At 40.9% G+C, this 27,598-nt stretch overlaps 1 protein-coding gene and 1 long non-coding RNA gene across 38 annotated transcripts in view; both read left to right on the top strand.

Moving 5' to 3' along the window:
- Positions 1–27,598, top strand: part of Erc2 (ELKS/RAB6-interacting/CAST family member 2) — an 856,263-nt gene that overhangs the window by 243,229 nt on the left and 585,436 nt on the right. For 35 of the 37 annotated variants that reach the window (XR_383172.4, XR_001781112.2, XR_383171.4 and 32 more), the window contains one exon: positions 11,084–11,158. Coding sequence is in view for 28 of the 37 variants with exons in the window: in XM_006518931.3 (XP_006518994.1) it covers positions 11,084–11,158 (75 nt within the window). In the remaining 9 variants the exon portion in view is untranslated. Of the gene's footprint in view, positions 1–10,429; positions 10,700–11,083; positions 11,159–27,598 lie in introns of those variants that run through there. The other 2 variants (XM_006518948.4, XM_006518950.4) reach the window with 2 other exon arrangements.
- On the top strand, positions 11,166–22,571 carry Gm34996. The gene is made up of 2 exons (XR_383314.3): positions 11,166–12,370; positions 13,971–22,571. It is a non-coding gene; the product is annotated as a predicted gene, 34996 (long non-coding RNA).

The following is a 27,598-nucleotide window of genomic DNA, read 5'->3' on the forward strand; positions in this document are numbered from 1 at the left end:
GCCTGTGTCAGAGCTATCACCCTGTGACTGAAAGATTAAAGTTCTCTTGAAATGCATTAACTTAGCACATCACTAGGATCCAACATAGAATAAGCTAAAAATGTCATCAGTTAGCATCTGAGACCCATAAGAGAGATTCCCCATCTTGCTGTGACCACCTCTCTGACATATTTACCAGTACATTTAAAAATTGCCATAAGTTATGACTTTCTTTGATTTGTTGCTATAAAACTCCATGAATCTACTTCCATGTGGGATCATGAGACCTGGGCAACCAACGAAGCTCTGTGATTCCTGGTCCTTGGTCACTCATATTTCTTCCTTTTCTTCCCTTTGCGGCAAGAACTAGTGTGTGTGTGTGTGTGTGTGTGTGTGTGTAATCTTTATAAATCTCATCATGACCTTATACAGTCTTCCTGCAATGCCCCTTCCCCTGGATCTCTTGGATTTCATCTCCCAGCATTCTATTGATTACTATGTCCATCTGACAGCATTTACTGAATGCCCGAGGGAGGATATGAACTCCAATGAGAATGCATTTACTTGAATGTGAGCATCTATGTGCATCTTACATGGCAGGCATTGGTCCCTCAGTAAGCACTTCATTATTTACTAATTCAGATCTGGGAGTCATGGGTATATGGTCAGTAGTATCAGGGCACAGAACAAATGGGCAAGGGACACATTCTGCCAAGCTCTACTTCTGATAGCCTTCCAGGAACACTAATAAATGTTCATGAGCAACAATAGCAACAGTATGTTTCATTTCTTCAATGTGTCTGGTGTGGAAGCCTCACCAAGTGTGTCATTAAGCTTCTTTCAGCTTCATCACCCCAGGAGATATACTTGATACACAGGAGGAAACTGAAGGTCAAAGAAAATTTAGCAACTTGCCCAAGACCACATTTCTAATCGTCTCTGAGATGGAGTTATCAGATTCTTGCTTAATGATGTGTAATAAAGAATGTGGTCTATATCGTTTCTGCCTTTTCTAATACATTTGAAGTATTCCTTGGTGACTGGCTATGTAATCAGTCCTTAAATATCCCATGGGTGTGTCTTGAATAGGAGATCTGCAGGATCCAAGTTGCAGGATAATTACCCATTAATTCAGCCTTGTTAATTTTTACTATTTAACTATTTGAGGTTATTTTAAAATGCTTCATCTGTCAAAGATTGCCAAGATTGTTGTCTTAGTTAGAGTTTCTATTGCTGTGAAAATATACCATGTCCATGCCAATTCTTATAAAGAAAAGCATTTAACTGAGACTGGCTTACAGTTCAGAGGTTTAGATCCATGGCAGAAAGCATGGTAGCGTGCGGACAGACATGGTGCTGGAGAAGGAGCTTAGAGTTCTACATCTTGATCTGGAGGCAGCAGAAGCAACTGTGTGCCACATTAGGCCTAGCGTGAGCTTATGAGACCACAAAGCCCACCTCCACAGTAACACACTTTCTCCAACAAAGCCATACCTACTCCAGCCACTCTCTATGGGCCAAGCATTCAAACTCTTTGGGGGCCATACCTATTCAAACAACCACAATTGTTAATATAGCAGAGTCTCAAAATGTGAGTTGGATTAGTCTTAGGAGCAAAGTCTAATGACTTTGAGTTAGACTGTGAATGCCCATGCCTCTTTGTTATACTTACTTTTATTGTTTTATTTTATTATTATTATTACTGTTATATAATGGCACAGAAGGTTTTTATATAACCCATACTGATCCTTCTCCATGTTTAAAGGATCTCTAGATTACCATGATATAAATGCTATACAATCCGTTGTTACACTCAACTATTTTTTTTATACTCAACTATTGATATAATAATGGCAAGAAAAAAAAATCTCCTTGCCAGGTACAGACACAATTTTCCTAATACTTGTTTTAAAGAGTATTTTTATTTATACATGGAAAATTTCATATATATATATACAATGTATCTTGATCACATTCACCCCTACCCCATTTCAGATTCTCTTGGGGCTCCTAATATCTCCCCACCTCTTCCAATAACTAAGTGAGTCTAATTAATGCTGCCCATACAGACATGGGTTTGTGGCCATCTGCCAAGACCTGGCAACCTACCAATGATCTGGACATATCTCTGAAGGAAATGCCCTGTCTTCCAACAGCTATCCACAGCCAATAGCCCCTTAGCTTTGAGTAGGGCATTTGTAATCCCTTTCCCATCCATGTTGGATTTCCAAATAGTGTTGGTCCTAATGATTACATGTAGAGATGAAAAACTCACAGACAGAGAAGGTTGGCTTTAATGGAACAGAATTATTCTTCAGTCATATATACCATGTCCAGCATACTCCATTTGCTGACAGTAAGTTGCTGAGCCCAGTCCATGGTGGTGACAGGGAAGGGGATTTATAAAGAGGATGCACAGGATGTAGACATACTTTAAACTACCTCTGGGGAGATGGATGTGTTTTTCTGAGATTGCTAGGGTCAGTATTAAAGAAACACTAGATAAGAGATTGAAACATTCTATGTAAAGGGCCAGATAGCAAATACTTCTTCTCTCACTTTTGTGGGCCTATTCATGCTTATTTTTTAAGTTTAAATATTTACTATAAATATCAGAACTATTTGTTATTTAGATGCATTTCTTTTATGTTTTCAAGTACCGATGAAAGCAATGGGAAATGGAAGGGTAAATCAAAGGAGACACAGAGAGGTTACTACAATGAGAGAAGGCAAACGGGATGCTACCTTCCAATGTTGTGTGAAAGCCAAGTGGCAAGCATGGGTTTTGATTAGCAGCCCAGGCTCTGGAGTCAGGCTGTCTGCAACAAATCCCTGCAGTTTATCAGTTTCTCTTGGGCAAGTTCCTAACTTCTCTGCTTCTGTTTCAAGTGAAAAACGATGATAATAATAGTACCTGCCTAAGGAGGTTATTTTGAGAATTAAACACATTAATATTCATTGAGTGCTTAGAAGATTGCTTAGCACAGAGTCATGCCTAAGTAAGTACTCGCTATTATCCTCACAGCACACTGGTTTTGGTTGAAAGCACTATAGAACATCAGGGCTCCCAAGTACAATATCATTTGTTCTCTTTCAGTGGTCAAACAGTGTTGCACAACTATTCTTGGCTGACACACCAGTATTCTCTGAGAATATAGTAGAAACAGGGCGTTCTTGTGTTCATACTGCTCAGTGGTAGACACAGACATTAATCAGATATACCCAATTTTATAGATTAGTATAAAATTGAAGCTATATTCAGGGATACAAAGCCATGAGAGTGTATGTGAAGGTGTGAACCTACATTCATCTGGAAGGTCTGCTAACAACCTTTCTGTGATAGGTTTATAATCTATGAGTATATCACCCCAAAATATCCATGGCTTAAAATACTGACTATTAACTATCCCATAGGGTCTGTGGGTCAGGAATTGAAGAGTTGCTTAGCTAGGGACTCATAATTGGAAGGCCACATATGAGGTTTCACCTTGACAGAGCTGTTGTCATTGGAAGGTTTGACTGGGACTGGAGGCCTACCTTTGTGATAGCTCATTCACGAAGCTGTTGGCAGGAGGCCCCTGTTTCATTTCTCCATAGAATGGTTAGTATCTTTATGATGTGGAATATGGCTTCCTATACAGATAGTGATCCAAGCAGGAGAACAAAAAGGAAGCCACACAGTCTTTTACAGCCAAGCCTCGGCAGTCATATATACCACGTCCAGCATACTCCATTTGCTGACAGTAAGTTGCTGAGCCCAGTCCATGGTGGTGACAGGGAAGGGGATTTATAAAGAGGATGCACAGGATGTAGGCATACTTTAAACTACCTCTGGGGAGATGGATGTGTTTTTCTGAGATTGCTAGGGTCAGTATTAAAGAAACCCTAGACAAGAGATTGAAACATTCTATGTAAAGGGCCAGATAGCAAATACTTTTAGTTATCTGTGGTTATCTGGTCTCTACTAAGCAATGCCATTACAAAATAGGAGCATCCATAAGCAGTGCTCCAGTAAAATTCCATTTATCACAAATTTGGTGAACTCCATGGGGCCTATGATCTACCAACTGATCAACATTGTAGACAAAAGAAAATAAGAGAAGGATAAATCCAAGAAAAACAGCCCGTTTAATAAAAGACATAATTGTTATGCATTTCAGATACATGGGACAGAGTTGGGCTTTAGTCCCAACCTCTGCTTAACTTCTTGAAATATTATTTGTAATTGAAAAAATAAAGAATAGGAAACTCTTATACAGTTACATCCCCAAAGCCCATGTCATTTCACAAAAATCAAACTTCAGTATGCTCACCTGATATCTCTGTAACTTCTGTAAGGCAGTGTAGCTTGTGGGGAGCTTTGTACTGTTCATGTAATAAGCCCAGAGAGGAGTATGGCAAGGAGCTGACACCAGGACATTTCTGCATAGGTAGAAATGAGGAAGGTTGCAACATTTCATTAATTGCTATTATGCTGATGTTTGTCAAAGGTTGTGGTTGTGGTAAACATAGACATGGTATAAAACCTACAACTTTGGCTATTTTTAGTGCATGGATGAGTAGTGCTCTTATCCACATTGTTATACAGTGCAACCCGTCTCTACAACTTTCATTTTCATTTTGCTAAATTGAAACTCCAAATCCTCCTCCCCTACTTTCTAGAGTCTTTATTTCTGTATTTGTAATTGGCCTATTGCACTCAATATGATGCCTTCAAGGTTCAATCTATGTTGTAATAGTTATTAATTAATTATTATTATTATTATTATTATTATTATTATTTTGGTTTTTTGAGGCAGGGTTTCTCTGTATAGCCCTGGCTGTCCTGGAACTCACTCTGTAGACCAGGCTGGCCTTGAACTCAGAAATCTGCCTGCCTCCCAAATGCTGGGATTAAAGGTGTGCGTCACCACGCCCAGCTCAAATTTTTTTCTACTTTGTACATTTTGACATTTGTCTGTTTACCAATGGATGGACATATGAATTGTTTCTGCCTGTTGGTTATTGTGATACTTGGTTATTGTGACACTATGAACTTGACTGTATAAGTTAAGTTTAGATCAATGGTGAGCTAACTAGTACTGAGTTACTCATTAAATGACTAATCTACGAGTGTCTCATAACATGCCTTGCCTTTGCTTAGATCTCCCAGTCTTCAATATTTAATATTTAAGGCCGATATCGGTTGGTGTTTAAAACTACTTGATTAATAATTTCCCTAGTTGGTTTTGGTCTTTAGGGATTTTCCCACTATGATGAGTTCAGAGCCTCACCCATGCTAGCGACCTTGTACCTGAGCTATATCCTCAGCCCCAAGAATGGTAGCCATGAAATGTGGCTACAGCTTCTTTTGCATTCTACCCTGAAAAAAAAAAAGAGTTATCACTGTCTCAAACTGTAGCACGGCAAAGTAATGCTATAGGGTTAGATCCTCAAAGACACTGCAGTTGCCTGCTTATCCTCTAGAACTCGTGCTCTCAGAGGCTTTTAACTAAGCATAAGAAGTCATATAACCTGGAGTCTGCCATGCTTTGAGGATACCCAGGCCATAGTGGGAGGCTATATGTTGGTACTCAGAGAGACAATTCTAGCCAAGTTCAGCCTTCAAATTGTTTTCCAGGTACATAGAAAGACAATCAGGGTAGAAGCCATCTTGAGAATGGTTCTAATCCTTCCTGTTCCGAGCTCCAGGCATTCATTCCATAGAGAGAAATCATTCCTATCTCATATATTTCTGACCTACAAATTCATGAACACAATAAAATAGTATGTAATAGCATTAAATTGTGTTGACTTGTTGATACCATAGACTTCCAGAAGCATGTAAGATAGAGCCAGATAAAAATAGTAATTACCTTTGAGAAGGAATTAAGTTTTGAATGTTTTTTTTTTCTTCCTTGTCTTCTGAGGAAAACATGTGTGATATCTATGGGCATTGTATTGCCAGGCTCATCTTGGTAGCTAGTGAAGGTAACACTGTATCTTCACTGGTCTTTCTCTTCCATTCTCCACTTTATTTTTGGACACAGTGCCTCTCATTTAACTTGGAGCTCACTGGGCTGGCTGGCCAGGGGGCGCCCCTGGGATTCTCCTGTCTCCCATTATCCCATTTGTGTATACACACACACACACACACACACACACACACAGAGAGAGAGAGAGAGAGAGAGAGAGAGACAGAGAGAGACAGAGAGAGACAGAGAGAGACAGAGAGAGAGACAGTGCTAGGGTCACAGATGTCTACTGTCACTCCCATTTTTCACGTGGATGCTGGGAAGCTAGAACTGGGTTGGTCCTCATGTTTTTGAAATAAGCACTTTTCCAGTTGATGTGCCAAGAAATGTCACATCAGTGAGCCACTTGAGACTTCATGGCCAGAATTCTAGACTCTTGGTATAATTCCAGACTGATCACCTGAAAAGGTTGACAGTTGGACCTGCAGTGCCAGGGTGTTTGTTTTGTTTTGTTTTGTTTTAACATTTTCCCCTTCTCTTTTCTTTCTGTTTTTAAAACTGAGACTTGGTGTGACTAGACACTCTGGCCAGAGATTAGCATTTTAGTCAGCTGCCTATTAAATTAGCACTGTTCTCAGGCTAGAAGGCACTGTTCTTCTATCCTCTCCTCACACCCAGAAAGCAGCTTTTTTCTTTTTGGTTCAGAGAGGGGGAGGAGGAGGGATGTATCCAGTTCCTTGGGTGGGGATATAAGGTCCTGATGTCTGACTCTAAATGGCATGCTCTTTGAGCTAAAGGTTTCATGGATGCTTTTAGCTCCAAATCCTGGTTCAAAAGTAAAATTCCAATCCAGGCTCTGTGAATCAATGAAGCACTACACACTGTTGTGTGTGTGTGTGTGTGTGTGTGTGTGTGTGTTCACTCTAAGAGAGCATTCACACTTTTAAATTTTCAATTTCAATTCGTGTAGAGATCTTTGACCCAGAAAAGCCTTAAGTTGAAGTGTACTTAAGCTAAACTTTGTGCTCCTTTTTACCAGGTGGAAACATCAAGTTCTCCCAGGGAAAGCCACTTGCTATTTCAGATGTTTGGCGGTGCATCTTGCAGACAGTTAGGAATAGTTTCAAGCATCCTGGAGGGAACTCATCTACTGTACAGTTGGAAAAACTTGGGCATGTAATCACACACTAAAGTCTCTAGTGATTTCCAAGCAGCAAGCAGCTCAGGATTGATAAGGCGTTTCTTTCCCTTGCAGCCATTGTAGAGGCTGAGGCAGAGAAGCTGGGGCTTCTCCAGGTAAAGCCTGCAGTCCCAAGGCTTATCTTCACAGGAGTGTGTTGTTAACTCACACTCTCCTTTGCTGTAGCTGTTCAGAATCATTTTTTAACTTTTGATTGAATTTCGAAATTCAATCAACGTTCAATTCATGTTTCAGGGACTCAGGCTTCTCTTACACTAAGGCCTTGCCATCTTTCTGGCCATATGAGTTCTTTCGCTCTGGATTAACAGATAGGAAGGGAGGGAGGCCTAGGAATAGCTTAGAAGTTTGTCTGGGAGAGCCTTCTTACTTCTGTCCAAGTTCCATTGTTTAGAAAGATCAGTTTAGATGTGATGTGGTGGCAGGGAGCTTCCTAATAATTCTGCATTGCGGAAGAGGAGCCCAGATCTTAGGGAGGGATCATTGCTCCTTCCTGCCAAGGCACAGCCAGCATTTCCAGAATCTGCAAGATAAATGAATCACTAAGATGGGTCCTGCAGATGCTCTGTGCACTCTGAACACAGGTTGCAATAGTTCCCTACCTAGGGAACACTCAGGGATGGAGGTGACCTTTACAAACTGAAGTCTTGATGGGCAGACCACAGTGAGGGTAAGAATGACAATTCCCAAGTATGTTCTTTTTTTAAGGAGTGACATGGAAGGCACAATCCAGTCTGGAGTCTGAGCTACTATTTACCATGTCAGAGGTATGCTGACTAGAACGAGAATCATCTTGGTTTTGTAAGATTTTTTTTCTACATCTTTAGCTTTTTTTAAAAATGTATATCTATTCTAATATGTTCATGTTTGGCAGAAATTTGAGCACAAATACCTTTATCCTGTGGTTTTAAAATTAGCTCCATTGATTTGTTGTTTCGTGATTATTTTGACCGGTTTTCCTCAAGTTATCTGAAGAGTTGTTATTCTAGGATAAGATTGATTATGGAACGAAAACATCATTTCTCTGCTTTTCTTTGTTTAAAAGGCTGGGTCTTGCTCTGTGGACCAGCATTCCTCAGCCTCCTAAGTCCTAGAGATCACAGGGGTACACATTTATTTTATCTTATTATGTATGGATGTTTCATTTGCATGTGTATCTGTGTACTGTATGCATGCAGTGCCAACAGAGGCCAGAAGAGGTCATTGAATCCCTCAAAACTGGAGTTTCAGAGAATTGTTGCCCACCCTGTAGATGCTGAGAATTGAACACTGTAAAAGATCAGCCAGTGCTCTTAACCACTGAGCCATCTCTCCCCCTCTTTAAAGATTGTCTTGACACTACTTGGTGTCAGAACTGCTGACCTGCAAAGTCCTTTTTTTTTTTTCTTCTACCAATACAGACTAGCTCTGAGGAGTGACTTAGTGTTTTCTTATCTTTGAGATTTGATTGGTCTGGTGAACTGCAGCAATGTTGGAAGCAGTCATAGGATTAAGTTGCTTTCTTTAGAGGTTGAAGTTCGTGTGAGATTCACCACATGATATATGAAACCAGGTTGGCTGTGGCCCATGAAAGCTGGATGCTGAAATTGTTTCAATTAAATATACAAACTCAGAATTAAGTAAATTGTAATAAACTAATAATTCCCTCACACATTGTCCATTAGGTCATTACATTATTTTTTTTTTTAATTTCAGTGTCTTAGAAAATGCTATATGAGGTCCTATTTATACTTTCTCGGTTTTCTACTCTAAGACAAAACACCTGTACTAGGTACATTCTAAGACAAGTGATGCATTAAACACACAGTTCTGAGCCCCAGGAGGCTCCTGCTTGCATCATGTCTTGAAGAATTGTCTCATGATGAGGGTGCATGTGAGAGGGACAGGGTCATGTACAAAGTGCTTGAAGGACAAGCTTGCTCTTGTAGTGACCTTTTAGGAAAACATGCCAAAACAAGGTCCCACAAAGGGTACTTGCTCCTGTCTGAACACCGTGTTCCTAGTTGTCAGTGGCCCCCACTTTGGGGCACCATCTAAGGTTCTGCTGCCTCTCACACTGCCACACTCAGAACCAAGATTCTAATGGTTGGTTAGCATTGGAGAACCAATTAGACAGTGTCCCAGCCACAACACTTCCGAGCTTCCACTAAATGATACCAGTTAGGTGGCTTAAAGTGGGCCATGTTGGATGCCAGTGCTTAAACGTTTGCCAGGAGCACCTCGGACTCATTTTCTATCTAGGTCACCTTCCTTATTTGGTAATACTGAGGCATTCAAGAAATAAGCAGTACCACAGACAGTAGATGCTCAATAAAAGACAACTCTCTATAAGGTCAGTCCTTCAAAAGCCCTTGCTGCCTCCAGGGAGCTGAACATTACCAGAGCCTTCAGTCCTAAGCCCCTACGGACTGAGAAAATCTTTCTGTTTCTCTCTTCATGTAATAGGATCAGCTGCTCTAGACCCTATCCCTTCAGGGCTGTGTTGCCAGAAGAAATGTGGCAACTGATGTGTGAGCACCTTTAATAATTAGGCGAAGGTTTTGAAATCTGAGTTTGAGAAACAGTCTGACATAAGACTGGTGGTTGGTTTATGTTGCTCAGAGTGTTGAGGGTGGGTTATAGGTCTCAGGACTGCAAGCTCAGCTTTGTGGTGATGATCAGTACCCAGCCTGGCCTTTGGCACACAGTCAGGATTTCTTGGTCATTGGCATGAAAGATTACCAAAGGATGGTACTGATAAAAGTTACACGTTCCTCATCTTGTCCTGGATAGGGCTATCTTTTAGTGTGGAATGTGTTTTTCTAACAGTTTTTACATCAGTGTGTCCTGTCTTTAGGGAATGGTGGTGTTAGTAAACAGAAATGCTGAAAAGTAGTTCATTTTAAATGCCCTCGTGGGAAAAGCTTGAAATTCTATTGCTCCTCCCCAGTTTTTTACAACATTAACATTTATAGAACAGTAGCTCAAAAGCCTAGAGGTACTCCATATTGATTCTCAATTGGCTTTTTGGAACCAGAAATAAATCTTACTGAAATCTTTATAAATGGCCTGTATCAGCAGCCTGCATATGTGAGTCCTGTATTTACCCTTCTGGTAACTACTTCCACAAAACAGTTGACATTTGTTAAGAAAATCAAATTATGACATGAACAAACCTTGGTGTTCTTCCCTGAGATGACTTTTTAAAGTCTTGGCAAATGGTTCTTTTGAAGAGAAGCATGCGGCAGGGGGAAAGCTTCAAGCTTAAAATCGTAACGCTGCTATTTTCTCTTTAGCTAAGAGAATCTCAGCCTTCCAGGAGTTTTGGGTTTGACCAGTTTTGTCTCTCCTTGGGCACAGTTGATTTTGATGCCAATTTTAATTTCTTGGCATCATGATCTGTAAGCATATCACCCACGGATGTAATTTTTGAGCAAGAACTCGAAGTGTAAAACCATAAGCGAGAGATTCACAGGGACTCACCAGAGCACTCCCAAAGTGTCGCGGTTGTACCGAGATGGCTTTAAATCGCTCAGTGCAGACCTGCTTCTGTAGCAAAATGCCATGCGAGCAGCAGATTTGCAGCCACGTTAGTCATTTTCCTTCTCTTGTCTCCTGGCTGTGCCTGTGCTGGGAGCACAGAGTAATAGAATTTTGTAAATTATGATTCGAAGGCTGGGCACCAGCCCGTGTTGAACAGTGTTTGGACTATGAGCACTTTCTGGCTTTGTCACAGTTGACATTAATTATTGATGGAAGTTTCAGAAATAGCGCATGTGCCAGGAGCCTTTCACCGGAACCCAGGCTGCAGGCAGGAGGGATGCTGAGGAGTGTGGGGGAAGAGGCACCTGTGGCTTGTTTATGTCTACGTACAGCGAACCTGGTCCTGGTGGGCTGTGTGGTAGCTGTGTAAAGGTCATGGTATAGCAGAAGGATGAACCGGCAGGCTTACTTCTATCGTGTTCCTCCCCAGGAATTGCACCGAAGAAGCCAACTTCAGCCGGAGCCAGCCAAGACCAAGGCTCTCCAGACTGTCATCGAAATGAAGGTAGGAGCTCAGCACATTTGTCAAAACCAGCTGTGCCTGGGAGTTTGTTGTGACTGGATAGTGACTGACAAACACCTGCATGAATCCAGTGTTTGTACCCAGTCACCATGCAGGATGCTTGCTTTGCCTCCGGATCTCTTTGCTTTTCTTAGTGAATTTCTTTTATTGTCCCTTTAATTAAAGAGCTTTTCCAGGCAAAAGAATAAAGGGCTCAAGTAGCCTTTGTTTAAAAGGAGCTGGGCTCCTTCCCACAAAGTGACTGATGCCTTTAAGGGCTCTTTTGTTTGAGCATTACAAATGTTTATTTCTAAATCAAGTAATTCTGCCCCCCCCCCCACAGTTATAATGAAGAGACACCTTTGAAAAACTAGGATTTGGCGTGGTGATGCGCTGGAGACAGTAAATCTTGGAACTCCAGCGTGCCCAGTACTCACTTTTCAAAGAACGGGACTTCCTTTTAATCCCAGTCGTTTCTCCTTAGCCAGTCTGGAAGTAAGAGTAATTTATTAAATGCTTGCAAAGTATAGAAATACCATTGAAAGACACAGAAACTATTCTAGGAATATTATATATAGTTGAGGGCATGTGAGGGTAATCAAATCGGTGGGGATGGACACACCTGGTCTATGATCAAGAAACAGATGTAAAGGTAACGTTGGTTTGTTAAAGTCTAGATGTTTGGACTCCTCTATTTCCAATTTTCCTTTTTCTTTTTGCCAGAAGGAAACAAATGATAAAAAAATATTTCATTTAAGAATAAATAATTTTATTTAAATTGTTCTTTTAGGGAGCAAATATTTTCAGCATGAGTAGATCTACAGTCTGCAGAATCCATACTCGAGGCCATACTCAGATTTCCAGACCCCACTAGCCTGTGTGAATCCCGAGGCTTGCCCATAGGTCACACATCTTCATGTGTCACAGTGCTTGACTCTGAATTGCCTGTTAACTGTTCCCAAGCCCTTGAGAAAAGCTTGCGTGGACTGTTGAGTGCGTGGCATATATAACCGAGGCTTGAGAGTTTGTTCTTAACTATGACGGTGTTTTTACCAGAGGATTTGGTTTGGTGGCAACAGTCTAAGACAATGACTTTACAGCTCCACATCTCCAGGTCACTTGCCTGAATGAGGGGCTCGGGAGGCACTGGCTGGTTTGGAAAGTATCATTTGAATGAACTGCTAATAAGATCAGGCAGTAAGGATTAATACTAGCGTAAGTATTATCAATCTGTGTAACTTTAATTTGTTTTGAAAGGAAACTTACTCTGTACTTAGAAAGCAGTGTTGTTTGTGCCTGGGATTTCAACGTCTCTTCACATTGTAGCCAAACATGAAACAGATCGAAGGGGAATAAATAAATAAATAAATACCCAACCAAAACATCAACACACACACACACACACACACACACACACACACACGCTCACACACACACACACACACACACACTCACATGAGATGAAGAGAGAGAGACAGACAGAGACAGAGAGCAACTGAAAGGAGTTGCTTTTTATTTTATAAGTGTAGTTCAGCCTCCCTTATACTTACCTTTACACTGACTGCCTCAGTTATCAACACAAAAAGAAATAAGGAAGAGTATGTATATAATCTATTTCTAAATGTCCATTCCTTTAAATAAAGAAAAAGGGAATTCTAGAATCCTCTCAAGAGTCATCTTGCCAAGTATGAACGGTGTTTCTTTGTTAGATGTCACTATTCAAAGACAGATAAATTTTTGTTGACTGTTTAAAGTAGAAATTCTGTTTTATTCTACTTACTGTTGTAGCTTCATATCTTATTATAAGACAAAAACGTAAGTAAAGAGCTTTCATTCCATCTGGCTAAGTGGGAGAGCATAGGATGTAAGAGGGAGATTAAGATAAATATTCTCTATATTTATTATATTCTCTATAAACTAAGCCTGAAAGTTTTCTTCAGTGAATGTTGGTGATGATGATTGTAGGTATAGAATCATATTTTTAAGATAAATAAAGATCAATGTATGTCCCAGGAAACAGAGCCCAGTTCTGTTGCCCTTTTGTGCACACACCCTCCCCCCAGCTCATAGGAATGTTGTCTTCTATTTTATCCATAGAAAAATCTAGTCCAATTAGCGTCTAGATTCCACACACCTGAAGTGAGTTAGAGAGGCTCTTGGTACAGGGTTATCTCCTACACCACATGTGTACTTATAACAGAGGTTCTGATCTCATCTAAGTTTGTACATTAAAAACGAGAGGGAGGCTGGGCAGTGGTGGCCCACACCTTTAATTCCAGCACTTGGGAGGCAGAGGCAGGCGGATTTCTGAGTTCGAGGCCAGCCTGGTTTACAGAGTGAATTCCAGGACAGCCAGAGCTACACAGAGAAACCCTGTCTCAAAAAAAAAAAAAAAAAAATTAGAGTAAGTTTTGGGAACCCAGACAGTACAAGCCTTAGAGGTGACTCCTGAACAGAACTTAAACTCAGAGGTTGGAATTTCAGATTGCTTTTTGTCTTGGTTTTGGCCAAAAATCACCATTGTTAACTAGTGCTTTGCCAAATCTAAAGTTAAATAAAAGGAATAGTTTGCTTTGTAGAGGCAGTCTCGTGTCTTATGCATCTCTCATACTGGCCTCAAATTTACTATGTAACCAAGGATGACCATGAACTAACACCTGATCCTCCTGTCTCTCCTTCCAAAATAACAGGGTTCCATGTGCCATTATGCCCTGTTCAGAAGTACAGAAAAGCCTCTCTATGAGCCCCCTAATTTCAGGAAGATGACATAAATTAGAGCTGACAAGATATTCCATACTTGTCCCTTGTTCCTTAGGGAAACTGAGGGTGAAGTTCTGAACTCCATTTGTTTCCACAACATTTGCATCAGCTCTGCAACGGGGCTTCCTGCAAGGGTCTGCAGAATCCTGCTTCTCTCAAGCTTTGTGTGAGCTTCAACCCACTGCTCTCTGGGAACTCTGTGTGCCCTACAGACTTGCTGATCTGTGTGGAAGTCTCTGCAGGTCCTGGAGAAGGGACCTGTATCCCGATAGGGGATGGCCCTCTCCAGACACACCTTCCAGCACCTAGTTGATCCTGGGCTAAAGTCTGCTGAGTAAAAGGAAGAGAAGAGAATGATGTCACTGACGATCTATCTTTTTGCAGGAATCTCCATGGTTTAAAATTGGCCCTGATTTGATCTGGCAGGTACGCCCCACATCTGTATGTGGGAAACTGTGTGCACTTCTCTGAGAAATTCCTTTCTCGTGGAGCCCCTTTGCTGATTCTATGGCCAAAGAGGCTTTCTCCACTCCTTTCCCCTCTGCTGGAGAGCAGCCTGTGAGGACAGCTCAAAAGCCACGCTTTCATTTTCCCTATTTAATGCTAATGCCTTTGAAAGAATGTATTCTTAACCTGACTTCAGTATATCTGACACAATATGAGCATGTTGCCCAAAGCTTTCACTTTATTGAGTTCATTGATAAACTTTATCCAATTTAAGTAGGAAGAAAATGAATTATGTGAATGGCAATACTTGTTAGCTCTTTGCAAAACATTTTTGTTGTTGTTGTTGTTAGAACTTTTAAGCCAATGGGAATCTAATTCAGAGTTGCTGAAATCAAAAGGAAGTTTATTGGCATTTTAAACTGGAAAACAAAGTAAACCAATAAAACTAATAAAGCAATAAAAACCAAACCAAAACAGACTACGGCTCCAGGCACCCCTTGATCCAGGGCCTCAAGAAGGATCAGCACATGCCTTTTTGTGTCAGTCTGGTTTTTGTCTCGTCCTTCTCCATGAGAGCCAGTTTCAGGCAGCTTCTCCTTGCCTGTCTGAGGAAGGCGGCTACAACAGTTTCAAAATTCCCAGAAGCCAGGGAAGAGAAAAGATTCGGTTTTTGCTTCTTTGCTTTGCTTTTAATTCAGAAAATAAACCAATGTTGGAGCACTGGTGATTCCTGAGATGGGATATAAAGCTTCACGCCAACCTAACAGCTCAGATTGCAGAGGGCCTGGGCTTCCCTCACTTGCTTAGCATAGTAAATCTGATAATGGACAAGGACAGTTTTCTGGGATGGGAAGATGCATTGGCTAATAATGAGCTTGCCATATATAGAACATACAGATGTTCTAGCTAAGCCCAGGAACCGGAGTTCAGAGCTTCAGCTCAGTACCAGCACATGAATCCAGGCTTGGTGGTGCAAGCCTAAAATCCCAGCACTGGACATGCGGAGGCAGCTGGTGAGCTCCGGAGTCAGTGAGGAAACTGTCTCAAAACATGAAATTAGTAAGAGAAGCCAGCCCCTGCCCTGAGTCACAGCAGAACATGGGTACATCCTTCTGCGAGCCAGGCAAGGCACCGGAGTAGCAAAATGAATTGAGAAAGGTGCCAGATATGGATCTCTGGCCTCTGAGTAGGTATACATTGCATGAGCATCCTCACAGATGTGTTCACAGACACCCACCCACCCCCTCTCATATGCATACATGTCCATACATATACACAAAAGAAGGGAAAACAATCAACTTTTTGCTAGAACAGAAGAAATTATCCATTGCACCAGATTTTACCAAATGAATATTCCTGAATGATGTATAAGCTTTAATAAAAATCTCAGAAACTCCATTTGATCTTATGACCTTGTCAACTGCAGAAGATTAAGAAGCCAGAGGCTTGTTCTCTCCACAATATAGAATTTATGTTGGAGCATGGACCTTCAATTTTGCAGCCATGTGGCCAGCAGAGGCCTATGGGCCATTCCTCTTGAGTATGATTTATACCTGAAGGCTATTTCAAACAGGTGAAACGAAGCAAGTAGCAGCACTGATGAGCTTCATTAAGATGACCCAGTGGCTCCCCTGCCTCAGAAGGATATACCTACATTTAGCTGTGACTCAGGACAGATGATGGCTTCTCTTACTAACATAGAATGTTGTACCTTGTCCCCATGACTGGCTCTTTTTTGTGATGCTGCCCTGCAGGTAGGTTCAGATTCCCCTAAGAGGACTCTTAACACTTGATCAAATTCATTTGGATCTATAGTGTATAGGTATCCAAACCTGGTTCAACCATAGCCCAATAACTCTCATGAACTGAATCAGGTTTTGTTTTGTTTTGTTTTGTTTTGTTTTGTTGGTTTGTCTGTTTTTGACTCCAGATGCTATACAGGTTTATTTCATTCATCTTTGGGACAGTTTAAGATCTTCATTAAAGGCATTGCTTCTCCCAGGGTGTTGCATTCACAGGAAGATTGCACAGGTTTCTAGGCTTGTATGACCTCCCAGGGTGTGGCTTTTTGGTACAGCACTTGTGTGACACCCTGCTTTGATCCCCAGTGACGGATGCAAGTAAAATAAATGTCCAGCAAACAAGCAAGCAAACATGTTCCTGCCTTTTTATGGATAATAAACAAGAGTAATAAAACAGAAACATCGCTAAGCCAAGGGTTCCCTATGCTAGCAGCAAACTCTCCTCCCACGTATAGAAATTAGTCAGTCTCTGTAAGCCTGGCAATAGATCCCATGATCCCATTCCAGTTGATATAGCTGTGGTTTCGAGAAAATAAGCAACTGGCTCCTAAGCCTACAGCTAGCAGGTTGGCAGGAAGGATTTGGATGAGTGCTCCCCTGAGTCACACCAGTGTTCACTGAGCACTGGTTTGGTGCTCTCTACTCAAGTTTTACTAGCTCACGGGTCAAGTGGCTTTTCTCTCAGTACTTATTTGGGTAAGTGTGCAGAGACTTGCATCTAAGAAGAGCAGAGTCAGCTCTGGGTGTTGGAGAAGCCCGCTGTGTGTTTGCAAAGGTTCAGTGCTCTACTTGGTAGCGTGAGGCAGGAGTGATTCACTATACAGGTGTTATCTGGCCTTCAGATATGTCTCCCCGTAGTCAGCATGGATCCTGCGTCCCACTCTGAGTTCTGAGTCTTATTTATTGTGAAGTTTTTATTTTTATTTATTTTTTTAAACAGTAGGGCATGACTAGTTCAGGCTTGCAAAGCCCTGTTTTCATTTTCAATAAAATAAACCTTTAAACATATTTTTCTAATTATTTTTTAGAATTTAATGAATTCTGACTATATACTCTCTCTCCACAGCTCCCCCCATTCCTCCCAGAATCCCCCATCTTCCCACTACAGTCAACTTTATGTCTTTTATGGTTTTCATTAGCCCAGTGCATTTTGTGTTGCCCATCTATTCCTTGATGTGTGGCCATCCACTGATGTGTTGTTGACCTAGCGGAGGCCGCACCCTTAAAGAAAACTAACCCTTCTTCCCTCAGACAGCCTCACTCTCTATGATTCCTCAGTTAGGGTGGAGGCATGTGAATCCCTACCCCTTTGTACTGGGATGTTGGGTGGTTTCATCTTTTGGGGACTTATGCAGGAATTCACAGCCACTGTCAGCTCTTGAGTGTAGCAGCCCTGTTATCCTGAAGATCATTTTGCTCTGGGATCCCCTGACCTCTAGATCTTAAAATCGTTCTGGCCCTGATATAGCCTCTGAGCTTTTTATGTATTTGTATATGATGGTATAGATTTCTCATATATGAGATAACACTCTGTCAACACTTATTCTGTGCACTTTGGCCAGTGCTGGGCTTTGTGTTAACCACCATCTACTGCACAGAGAGACTTCTCTGATAAGGGCTGAGGAAGAGAGGCATAGGCAGAGGGCCGTTTGATACTATGTCTGTTTAGCAGACTAATGATAGTAGGGTCACCCCTGGCGCCTATGAGTTCCCAGTATGGGCTCTTGTTTATATTTACTGTGCCAGGTATATGTTTTCTCCTGTGGAGTGGGTCTTAAACCCAATCAGAAAAGCCTTTGAAAACAGGCTCCCTTCCTTTATGATGCTAGAATTATCCTGTAGCTTAGTTTTCCCCCATAGGAAATTTCTTCATCTTCTCATCTTACAGCTGGAAACCTTTTCTGTCCCATTTAACTATTTTTCTTATATAAGGGAGAAATTGTGGTTTGTAAGTGATATCCAAAAAAAGCAAAAAGCAAAATGTCCCATTCAGTGTAGCTATGAGTGATACTTAGTTGTCTTTAGACCAAGTAAAGTTTAAAAATTACAGCATTTTTCCTTTCTTGCTGGAATACTTCCTATGATGTACTTGAGTCTAATTGTCTGACTGTGTTGAGAGTTGATAATGACTGTTGTTAACTTTGTTAGTTGTGAAAATATCACTCCTGAATTTGAATCACATAAGCCTGTATTTATTGAACAGTTATCTTGTACACAGTACCATATGGTGGATCTTAAACAACAAAACAAAATAAAACAATAACCTGAACTGTAAGACAATCAGGTCCTAATAGAAGGGAGGAGACACCCAGGTTACATAGGTAAGAAAGACAGAGTGGGCTATGGGAACCCAGAGGATACCAAATGAGGTGGGGGTGGGGTAGGGTGGAGGGAATGCTTTTTGGAAAAAGTGACGTTTAGAGGTCAGCCTTGGAAAACTGGAACAATTGTGAAAATGAATGGGCTGGGTTATAAGTTGTAAGCAGAGAGGACCTTGAGAGTAAAGACAAGGAGGCCTGACAAGTGTAAGGAATGTGTGGGGAAGACCAGGCCAGACAGGTGCTCGAGAGGTGACATTTAAGCCTAGAAGCAAAGGAAGAAAAACCAAGAGGAAGTAGAAGGAAAAAAAAAAAAACCAAAAAACCAAAAAACAAGAGTCAACATTAGTGAAGCAAGACTTCAGCTTTTTTTAGTTAGGGACACCACAGCCAAGTACCAAGTGTCAGAAGAGATTCACAGAATGCCAGATCCTGCTTAGAAGCCTCGGCAACACAAGAGATGGCTCAAACAACCAAAGCAGGAGAAATGGGGACACCACTCCAAACCTTAAAAAATAAACAGGGCGATATTTAATGAATGATCCATGAAAACAAAAATCAAAAATTTAGGTCAATGACTAAATTCTGTTAAAAATACAACCTGCCAAAACTGTGTGAGTAGAAATAGAATATCCAAGAGTCCTAGAGTCTAAAGACAATGATGATGTCATTTAAAAACTCACCACCAAGCCAACAAAACCCCTTGGAACCCAAACGCAGATATTGTAGGTCCAGATGTCATCTTCAGAGAAATGTACCAATGTTTGTGGAAGGAATTAGATGGATCATAGGAAAAGTATTTCTTTTTTTTTTTTAATTTTTATTAGATTTTTTTCATTTACACTTCAAATGCTATCCCAAAAGTCCCCTATACCCTCCCCCCACCCTGCTCCCCTACCCACTCACTCCCTCTTCTTGGCCCTGGTGTTCCCCTGTACTGGGGCATATAAAGTTTGCAAGACCAAGGGGCCTCTCTTCCCAATGATGTCCGACTAGGCCATATTGTGCTATATATGAAGCTAGAGACACGAGCTCTGGGGTACTGATTAATTCATATTGTTGTTCCACCTATAGGGTTGCAGACCCCTTCAGCTCCTTGGGTAATTTCTCTAGCTCCTCCATTGGGGGCCCTTGTTCCATCCTATAGATGACTGTGAGCATCCACTTCTGTATTTGCCAGGCTTTGGCATAGCCTCACAGGAGACAGCTATATCTGGGTACTTTCAGCAAAAACTTGCTGGCATATGGAATAGTGTCTGTGTTTGGTGGCTTATTATGGGATGGACCCCCAGGTGGGGCATTCTCTGGATGGTCCATCCTTTCCTCTTAGCTCCAAACTTTGTCTTTGCAACTCCTTCCATAGGTATTTTATTCCCTATTCTAGGGAGAATGAAGTATCCATGCGTTGGTCTTCCTTCTTTTGATTTTCTTGTGTTTTGGACATTGTATCTTGGATATTCTAGGTTTCTGGGCTAATATCCACTTATAAGTAAGTGAATATCAAGTGACTTCTTTTGTGATTGGGTTACTTCTTTCAGGATAATATCCTCCAGATACATCCATTTGCCTAAGAATTTCATAAATTTATTGTTTTTAACAGCTGAGTAGTACTCCATTGTGTAAATGTACCACATTTTCTGTATCCATTCCTCTGTTGAGAGACATCTGGGTTCTTTCCAGCTTCTGGCTATTATAAATAGGGCTGCTATGAACATAGTGGAGCATGTGTCCTTATTACCAGTTGGAACATCTTCTGGGTATATGCCCAGGAGAGGTATTGCTGGATCTGCTGGTAGTAAGATGGCCAGTTTTCTGAGGAACTGCCAGACTAATTTCCAGAGTGATTGCACAAGCTTGCATCCCACCAGCAATGGAGGAGTGTTCCTCTTTCTCTGCATCCTTGACAGCACCTGAATTTTTGATCCTAGCCATTCTGACTGGTGTGAGGTGGAATCTCAGGGTTGTTTTGATTTGCATTTCCCTGATGATTAAGGATGTTGAACATTTTTTCAAGTGCTTTTCAGCCCTTTGGTATTCCTTAGTTGAGAATTCTTTGTTTAGCTCTGTACTCCATTTTTTACTGGGGTTATTTGAATTTCTGGAGTTAAGCTTCTTCAGCTCTTTTTATATATGGATATTAGTCCCCTATCAGATTTAGGATTGGTAAAAATCCTTTCCCAATCTGTTGGTGGCCTTTTTGTCTTATTGACAGTATCTTTTGCCCTACAGAAGCTTTGCAATTTTATGAGGTCCCATTTGTCGATTCTTGATCTTACAAGCACAGGCCATTGCTGTTCTGTTAAGAATTTTTCCCCTGTGCCCATATCTTCGAGGCTTTCTCCCACTTTCTCTTCTATAAATTTCAGTGTCTCTGGTTTTATGTGGAGTTCTTTGATCCACTTAGACTTGAGCTTTGTACAAGGAGATAAGAATGGATCAATTTGCATTCTTCTACATGATAATTGCCACTTGTGCCAGCACCATTTGTTGAAAATGCTGTCTTTTTTTTCCACTGGATGGTTTTAGCTCTGCCTACTGTGATCCCAAGGTGATCCTGAGGTCCTGTGGTGTGGAGAGTATTCTAGGGCCCCTGCTGGCCTCTGGCGGGTTCAGAAGGAAGATGGCAGGGGTGGTCCCGACTGGAATGGATCTGAGCCTCTGGTCGGGCAGGGTTCCTTTGTCCCTGTTCCTGCTGGCACAAGACCCTCCGAGATTCTTTGGAGCTGTTATTTCGATCCACTCACCCATGATCCCGAAGTGATCCCGGGGTCCTGCGGTGTGGAGAATACTCTGGAGCCAGGAAAAGTATTTCTAAATGGAATGGAAGGGTGAAGTGCCTGCCCTGTATGGGTTCCACTTAAGCTCCATGTTTCTGCCTGGCTCTACCAAAGCACGGGAAGTAATTATCTGAATAAACACCACTATGAATTATCTAAGTTAAATGAACACCATGATCAATGGCAAGGGAAACTGCAGAATTGTACTAGTATTTGAATATCAGTGCTATTCTCCAAAGTAAAATGTAAAGAAAAAAAAGAGCTGACTTAAGTAGACACAGAGAAAGCCTTGGGTGGACATAACTCCTTTGAAAACATCTTGAGATTACAAGTGGAGAGTTGTCTTAATCTAGGAACTACAAGAAAGCTATAGCAAGTATATTTCACACCAACACTTGACCAATTTCACCATAGTACAGGGAACAAGTAGGGGGATCTGCTGCTCGGGAGTCCAACATTATAAGTCTAAGAATTAAAAATAAATAAATAAAAGCTTTTTTAAAATTTAGAGGCAACAGGATTATAAGTACAGGGAATCTCAAACGTGTGTGTGTGTATGTTTAGATTAAAATGTTAACATTTAGCCAAATGTCTGGTTCATATTTTAAAGTCAATCTTCTATTAACAGTTATGAAATGAAATTTATAGAAGAATGTCAGTTACGATGACATTAACAAACCCAGATCTACAATTAACTCTTAACAATGATTATATAAGACCTAGCCTGTTCATTCCGCTGAAGGCTGTATAGCAAGAAGCAGCGATCTATTGCTCTATGTAACAACACAATTAACATCCACAAAACAATTTGAAAGAATCCAGATCCAAAAGAGCATGAACAACATGATGTTCTTTGTGTCAGTCAAAACTAATTAATGGTGTGAAATAGCCAGATGGTGGCGAATCTAGTGTAGGCAAGGAACGACCAGGAGTCAGTGAAGAATACCTTGGCACCAGTGCTCATGCCTAGACGTGTGAGCTGATTGGCATATGCCTAGTCAGGGCTCACTTGGTGATAAGCCACCATAGGTGGGGCAAATCACATGAGCTGGGTAACTTGAAATGTATGTTACCTTTGTATAAAATACTCACTTAAAGGGAGAAAAAGTGCAACCATGTGAAATGGATAACACAATCAAAAACTGGACAGAGGACTTAAACATGTTCTCCAGACAGGATAATCAGGTAGCCAATATGAGCATCAAAGGGAACTAGGCATCATTAGTCGTTAGAGAAATGTAAATAAAATTGTATTTAGATTAACTCCCCCCTTCCATAGAATGGCAAAAAAAAAAAAAAAAAAAAAAAAAAAGCCAAATAAGGAATGTTGAAAAAGATGTAGAAAATTTGGAAGGGTCAGATGTTTGTCTGGGATGTAAAATGGTGGAGTACATTTTGGAAAGCTGGTGTGTAGTACCTCAAAGCCCCAAACATGATCCTACATCTAGGCACACCGGACAACATTGAAAACAAGTGTCACTGTCATTCCTCATATTTGCAAAAATAAAACCACTAAAGTGTTCATCATGAAGAAATCCAGGTGGAGGTATCCACACAGTCACATGTTACTCAGCAAGAAGAAATGATGGATTACTGATGCATACAGCAACCCAGAGAACTGTGGAGATATTATTGTAAATAAAGGAAGCCGAGTCACAAAAGACTGCCTGTTACCTGATTCTCACCATGTGACGTGCCCAATATGGACAGATTAGGGACAGAAGATGAGCAATTGCCAGTAGCTGTGGGGAAAAGAGCCATATGAGCCACTGCAAGTGGGTAACGAGCTTTGAAGACTTGAAAATAGTCTAGCGTTAGATAGTAACAATGCTGACAGAGACCATTGAATTAAATGGATGATTTTTAGGTTCTATGTATTATATCTCATCTCTCAGTTGTTATTAAGTTTAAAGAAGGATATTTCAAAGGAATGATCAGTATGATAAGCATTAATGTTTACTTTATTTAATAACTTTATAATGTAAGGGGTAGAGATGTATTACTGCTCTCTTAGAGAAGGTGCCCCAGTGTGATTACCAAAAAGATTTTGAAGTAGACTCAAGTAGTCTCTCTACCTCAAGCTCCTGGATTACCAAGATGCTGCTGCTATAACATAAAGGGGTTCTACTTACCAATGTTGGACAAAGATTTTGGGGAAAATATTCCAAAGAAATGGCATGTAAAATAGGTACCAACACTATTTTCCTCCAAATGTGTTGCATTTATTATAGGGATGAAGTCTAATTCTTATTTAGGAAAATGACAATGTTTGTTAAAAGAAAAACCACTACTTGTGAGTATGATAACACACACTTGTAAATTCCTGGGACCCCATCTAAAGCAAAACAAAACAACAAACATTTTCTAACAGATACCTATCATCAACAATAGACCACCGTAAAACATTCAAATATTATTCTTGTTTTCCTTGACTGGATTATGAAGATTCCAGTGGAAATCCTGGTATTTAATCAATACCCAAGGAATCTTATTCTTTTAACCCATTCCCTTTTAATCTGGGAACTGAATTTTACCTGCAAAAAAATTAAGATGCTACACTTGAGGACACAGACTTCCAGAGAAACAGAGTTAAATAAGTTTTCTCTAGACAGAGACACAGTCATGTTTTACATGTTGGAAAGACTTTCAAATGTCTTTGAAAGGAGAAACCAGTGGAGAAAAAAAATAAGCAAATCATATCATCAGAGCATGATGGTTTATAATAAATGACCGGTGACTTCCATCCCTTGCTTCCAAGCATCTGGCTAGACCCTGTACGGCCTCTCACTGGTCTCATCTGGCAAATGAAAAGGTTGGAGTTAAATGTCCTGCTTTAAAAATTCTACCAAGTTTGGAGGCTTTGTGTTGGTAATTTGGATTCTCAAAAGATGTCTCTGTTGTGTCTGTTGAGGTGACATTCTTATAGTATTGAAATCTTAGTGTTTTGTCTTGTGTCTTGGTCAGCACAGTCCAGACCAGTAGCCACTGCTTGCTCCATTGCTGTTGCAGTGCCTAGCCTATTGTTTATTTAAGGGCTGCAATTTCCTCCCTGGCATACAACCCTACCAGTAGGGTTGAGAAGTCAACCACAGGCCTCATGTGAACTTCCCCTTTCAAGTTGTGGTAATGACAGTGTACCGGCAGTCATGGGCCTCATCTCTAAGGCACGATTCCCTTTCCACATTCATCAGGCCACACTGGTGATGGTGTGGGCTGAATTCCTCTGCTGCCTTTGCTTTTTCCATGAAACAAGCTGGTTGAACACAGGAAGATTTGTGGTATGTTTTAGAGATCCTGTGGAGGCCTCTGCTCCAGCCAGAGCCATGGCTAGGGCTAAAATGATCATGAAGAATAAGTTCAGATTGGCCACATGGTCAGAGAGCATCTTCACCCAGTCTTTTTTCTGAGGCTTGGAAAAGAAATAGAGGAGACTGGGGTACCCATGTTTTTATCCTTCCTGCAATGCATTTGCTGCATTATAGAGGCACATTTTGTTACTGCTTTTCACAAAGGATGGGCATCTAGGATCCAAATGCTCTTTGTATGTGTGTGTGTGTGTGGTTTGTTGCATGTGCACTCATTTGAAAGCAGTTTCTAAAACCTTCCCATCCCTTAAATCTCTCCCTTATACCTTCACTGTTTTCTCTTGAATTTACTCTGTGATTCTCAGAAAAAATAGTGCTGTGTGGGTGGAAGATTATGAATAGGCCAAGTGTCTAAAGTGGAACTCCTTCTCTGAAGCCAGTCTTTAGATTGGTCAGGAAACAGTAGAGTCCCAGAAACCTCAGTTACACATTTTGGCGATCCAGCCAGTCTCGTTGTTCAATGTATTGTAAGATCTGTCATTGGCAGTTTTTCATCACCTGTTGTCAATGTCATACATACACCCACATTTCCTGATGCTCAGAAAAGGGGACAATGTTTACATCTCAAACCTATTTATGTCATTTCCTTAAAAGATCCTGATTGGCCTTACTAGAGTTACAAGTTCACCCCTGGGTCTGTGGCTGAGTCTTGAGATACATGGTTCTTGACTCTGGGCAAGGACAAATAATTAAAAACTCTCTCTAACCAAGAAGGCTGGGGGAATACAGTTCCCCATAGGAAAATAAGTTGATCAGACAAAACAACACAACAGTAGCCCCCCAACAATAGAAACAAAACCCTAAGCAGTAGCTAAGTAGACGATGCTTCGACTGTATTTACTATTCTAAAGGTTTTCCATGTTGTCCTCTATTTCCTTCTCATGCCAAGGTTAGGAACATTCTCACCAAGCTCGACAAGGTGCAGTAGAAATAGAAACTGCCATCTTGGCTTGTGTTCCTATTGAACTAGAGAGTGAACAGAGACAGCAGGGGTGTGGCGTGGTGACTGTGGTGACTCGTGTCTGTTTACTTGTTGTGATGGTGGATTGTGGGGCAGTAGTGCATGGGAAATATTTCCCAAGCATTAAAGACATTTATGGTTTTCTTAGCATGTGCTAAGTTCAGAGATGCTGGGTATGTCACCTCAAAACTTGAAAGCCAGAGTTGAGATCTGCAATTAGGTTTGTGGCTTCTGATAGTTACTTTTTACCTTCTTATGCAGATTGGGTTCTTAACTCTCTGTCTCTCTCTCTCTCTCTCTGTCTCTCTCTCTCTCTCTCTCTCTCTCTCTCCCTTTAAACTATTTTTTATGGTTATGAGTATTTTTGCCTGCATGTGTGTATATGTAACATATGCATACCTGTAAAAATTATAGATGCTTGTGAGCCTGGGTGCTGGGAATCTAACCCAGGTACTCTGCAAGAACAACAAATAGGCTTAATAGATGAGCCGTCTCCTCAAACCTCATTAGCTTGTTCTGTTACACTTAAGTCAGTTAAGAACAATAACAAATGCATATACAGAGGCTATCCTTTCAAAAGCCACATGCTATCTAGTTACTAACACAAGAGATGCACAATGTCCTCATGATCTGATATCAGGACTGTGTACATCAGGGCCAGGGTAGCATGAAGACCTCCGTCCAGAGCACAGGTTTCTAGGATGAGTCACTGTAGACAAATGACACTGTGACATGCAGCCAATTTGCCTTTGATTGTCTCAGATCTAACCTGATTCTGTGTTTGTACATTTTTTTTCCACAAAGAAGTAGATACCTATATAAACAGATAAACATGCAAGTGTCATCTACAACCTGGTCTGTTCTTTGTCATCTTCTAATCTAGATTACTGTCTGTTCATAGTTTGATAAGGACCAAGACGATGAATTTTTTGGTTTCTCTTGTACACATTTTTTTCTCCAAATATGTAATAGGCCCAAGTTGAATTCTTTCTAGAGGACTTGACTGGGTCTTACATGACCATGGTCATACTGTACATCCTTCTGGAGGTCGAATGAGACTCAGCTAGTTTAAGACTCAAGGCTTCTCTGCTCTGCTTATATCTACAAGTAAATGCCTTTTCAAGGTTGAGCAGTCTTAAGTCTCTGTGGTATCCAGTAATAAGAGTTTAGAAATATATTGTAAATAAAACATAATACAATTATGTAGGCCTGTTTCCTGAGCATCAGGTCATGTCTTCTTTAAGCCAGTTTGGCCATTTGTTTGTTGATCAATGCCTATATACTAATATGTGGCCAGGGTGAGTTCCCTGCTCTGTGAAAACCATTTATAAATTCTATCTTGTCATGATATTAAAATGAAATGTGTCATTCCCACTGTATTCAAAGGAAAGTACATTGCTATGCTCAGAAATCACATAATTGTTACTTCTTGTGACTAACTGATATTTCTTTTTTAAATGTTCCACCCACTTGCCAATTCAGCCTTCAGTTCCTAGAGAGGAATTGAAATCTGTTTCTTGCTGCTTAAGGGGAACATAATGTTTGACAAATACAGAAAGTTAGAATGGTGTTCTGACTGGTATAGCTGCTCCAGGCAGGCTACTCACGGGGTTGCTGCTCCTGGGTGCCAAGTTGAACAGCCTTTGAAAGTTGGTTTGCATTTATCTATGTATGTTCATCCGCTAAATTGCTTTGGTCCTTTTGCATTGGTTACTCTCAGTCTGTCCTACCTGGTCGACCTTTGCAGTCATTACAGGGCACTGGCATGACCTTAGGACCTTGGGAAAAGGCAGATTATGATTTCATAATTTTGAGTTGGAGTCAAAGATCTTGTATGTCTGTAAAGACTGCAGGTGACTCCCTTGTTGCTCGTTGGAGGCTCCTCTGTGAGTAACAAAGTTCTAGACTATACCCTTCCTCTAAGAGAGAAGGATGCTCATGAGTCTTGTTTAGAGTTACCTGGTATCTTGTATGCCTGGGAAAGAGATTGGTGCTCAATAGATGTCCAGTGTA

This window comes from Mus musculus, chromosome 14 (assembly GCF_000001635.26).
Source record: "Mus musculus strain C57BL/6J chromosome 14, GRCm38.p6 C57BL/6J".
Lineage (NCBI taxonomy): Eukaryota > Metazoa > Chordata > Mammalia > Rodentia > Muridae > Mus > Mus musculus.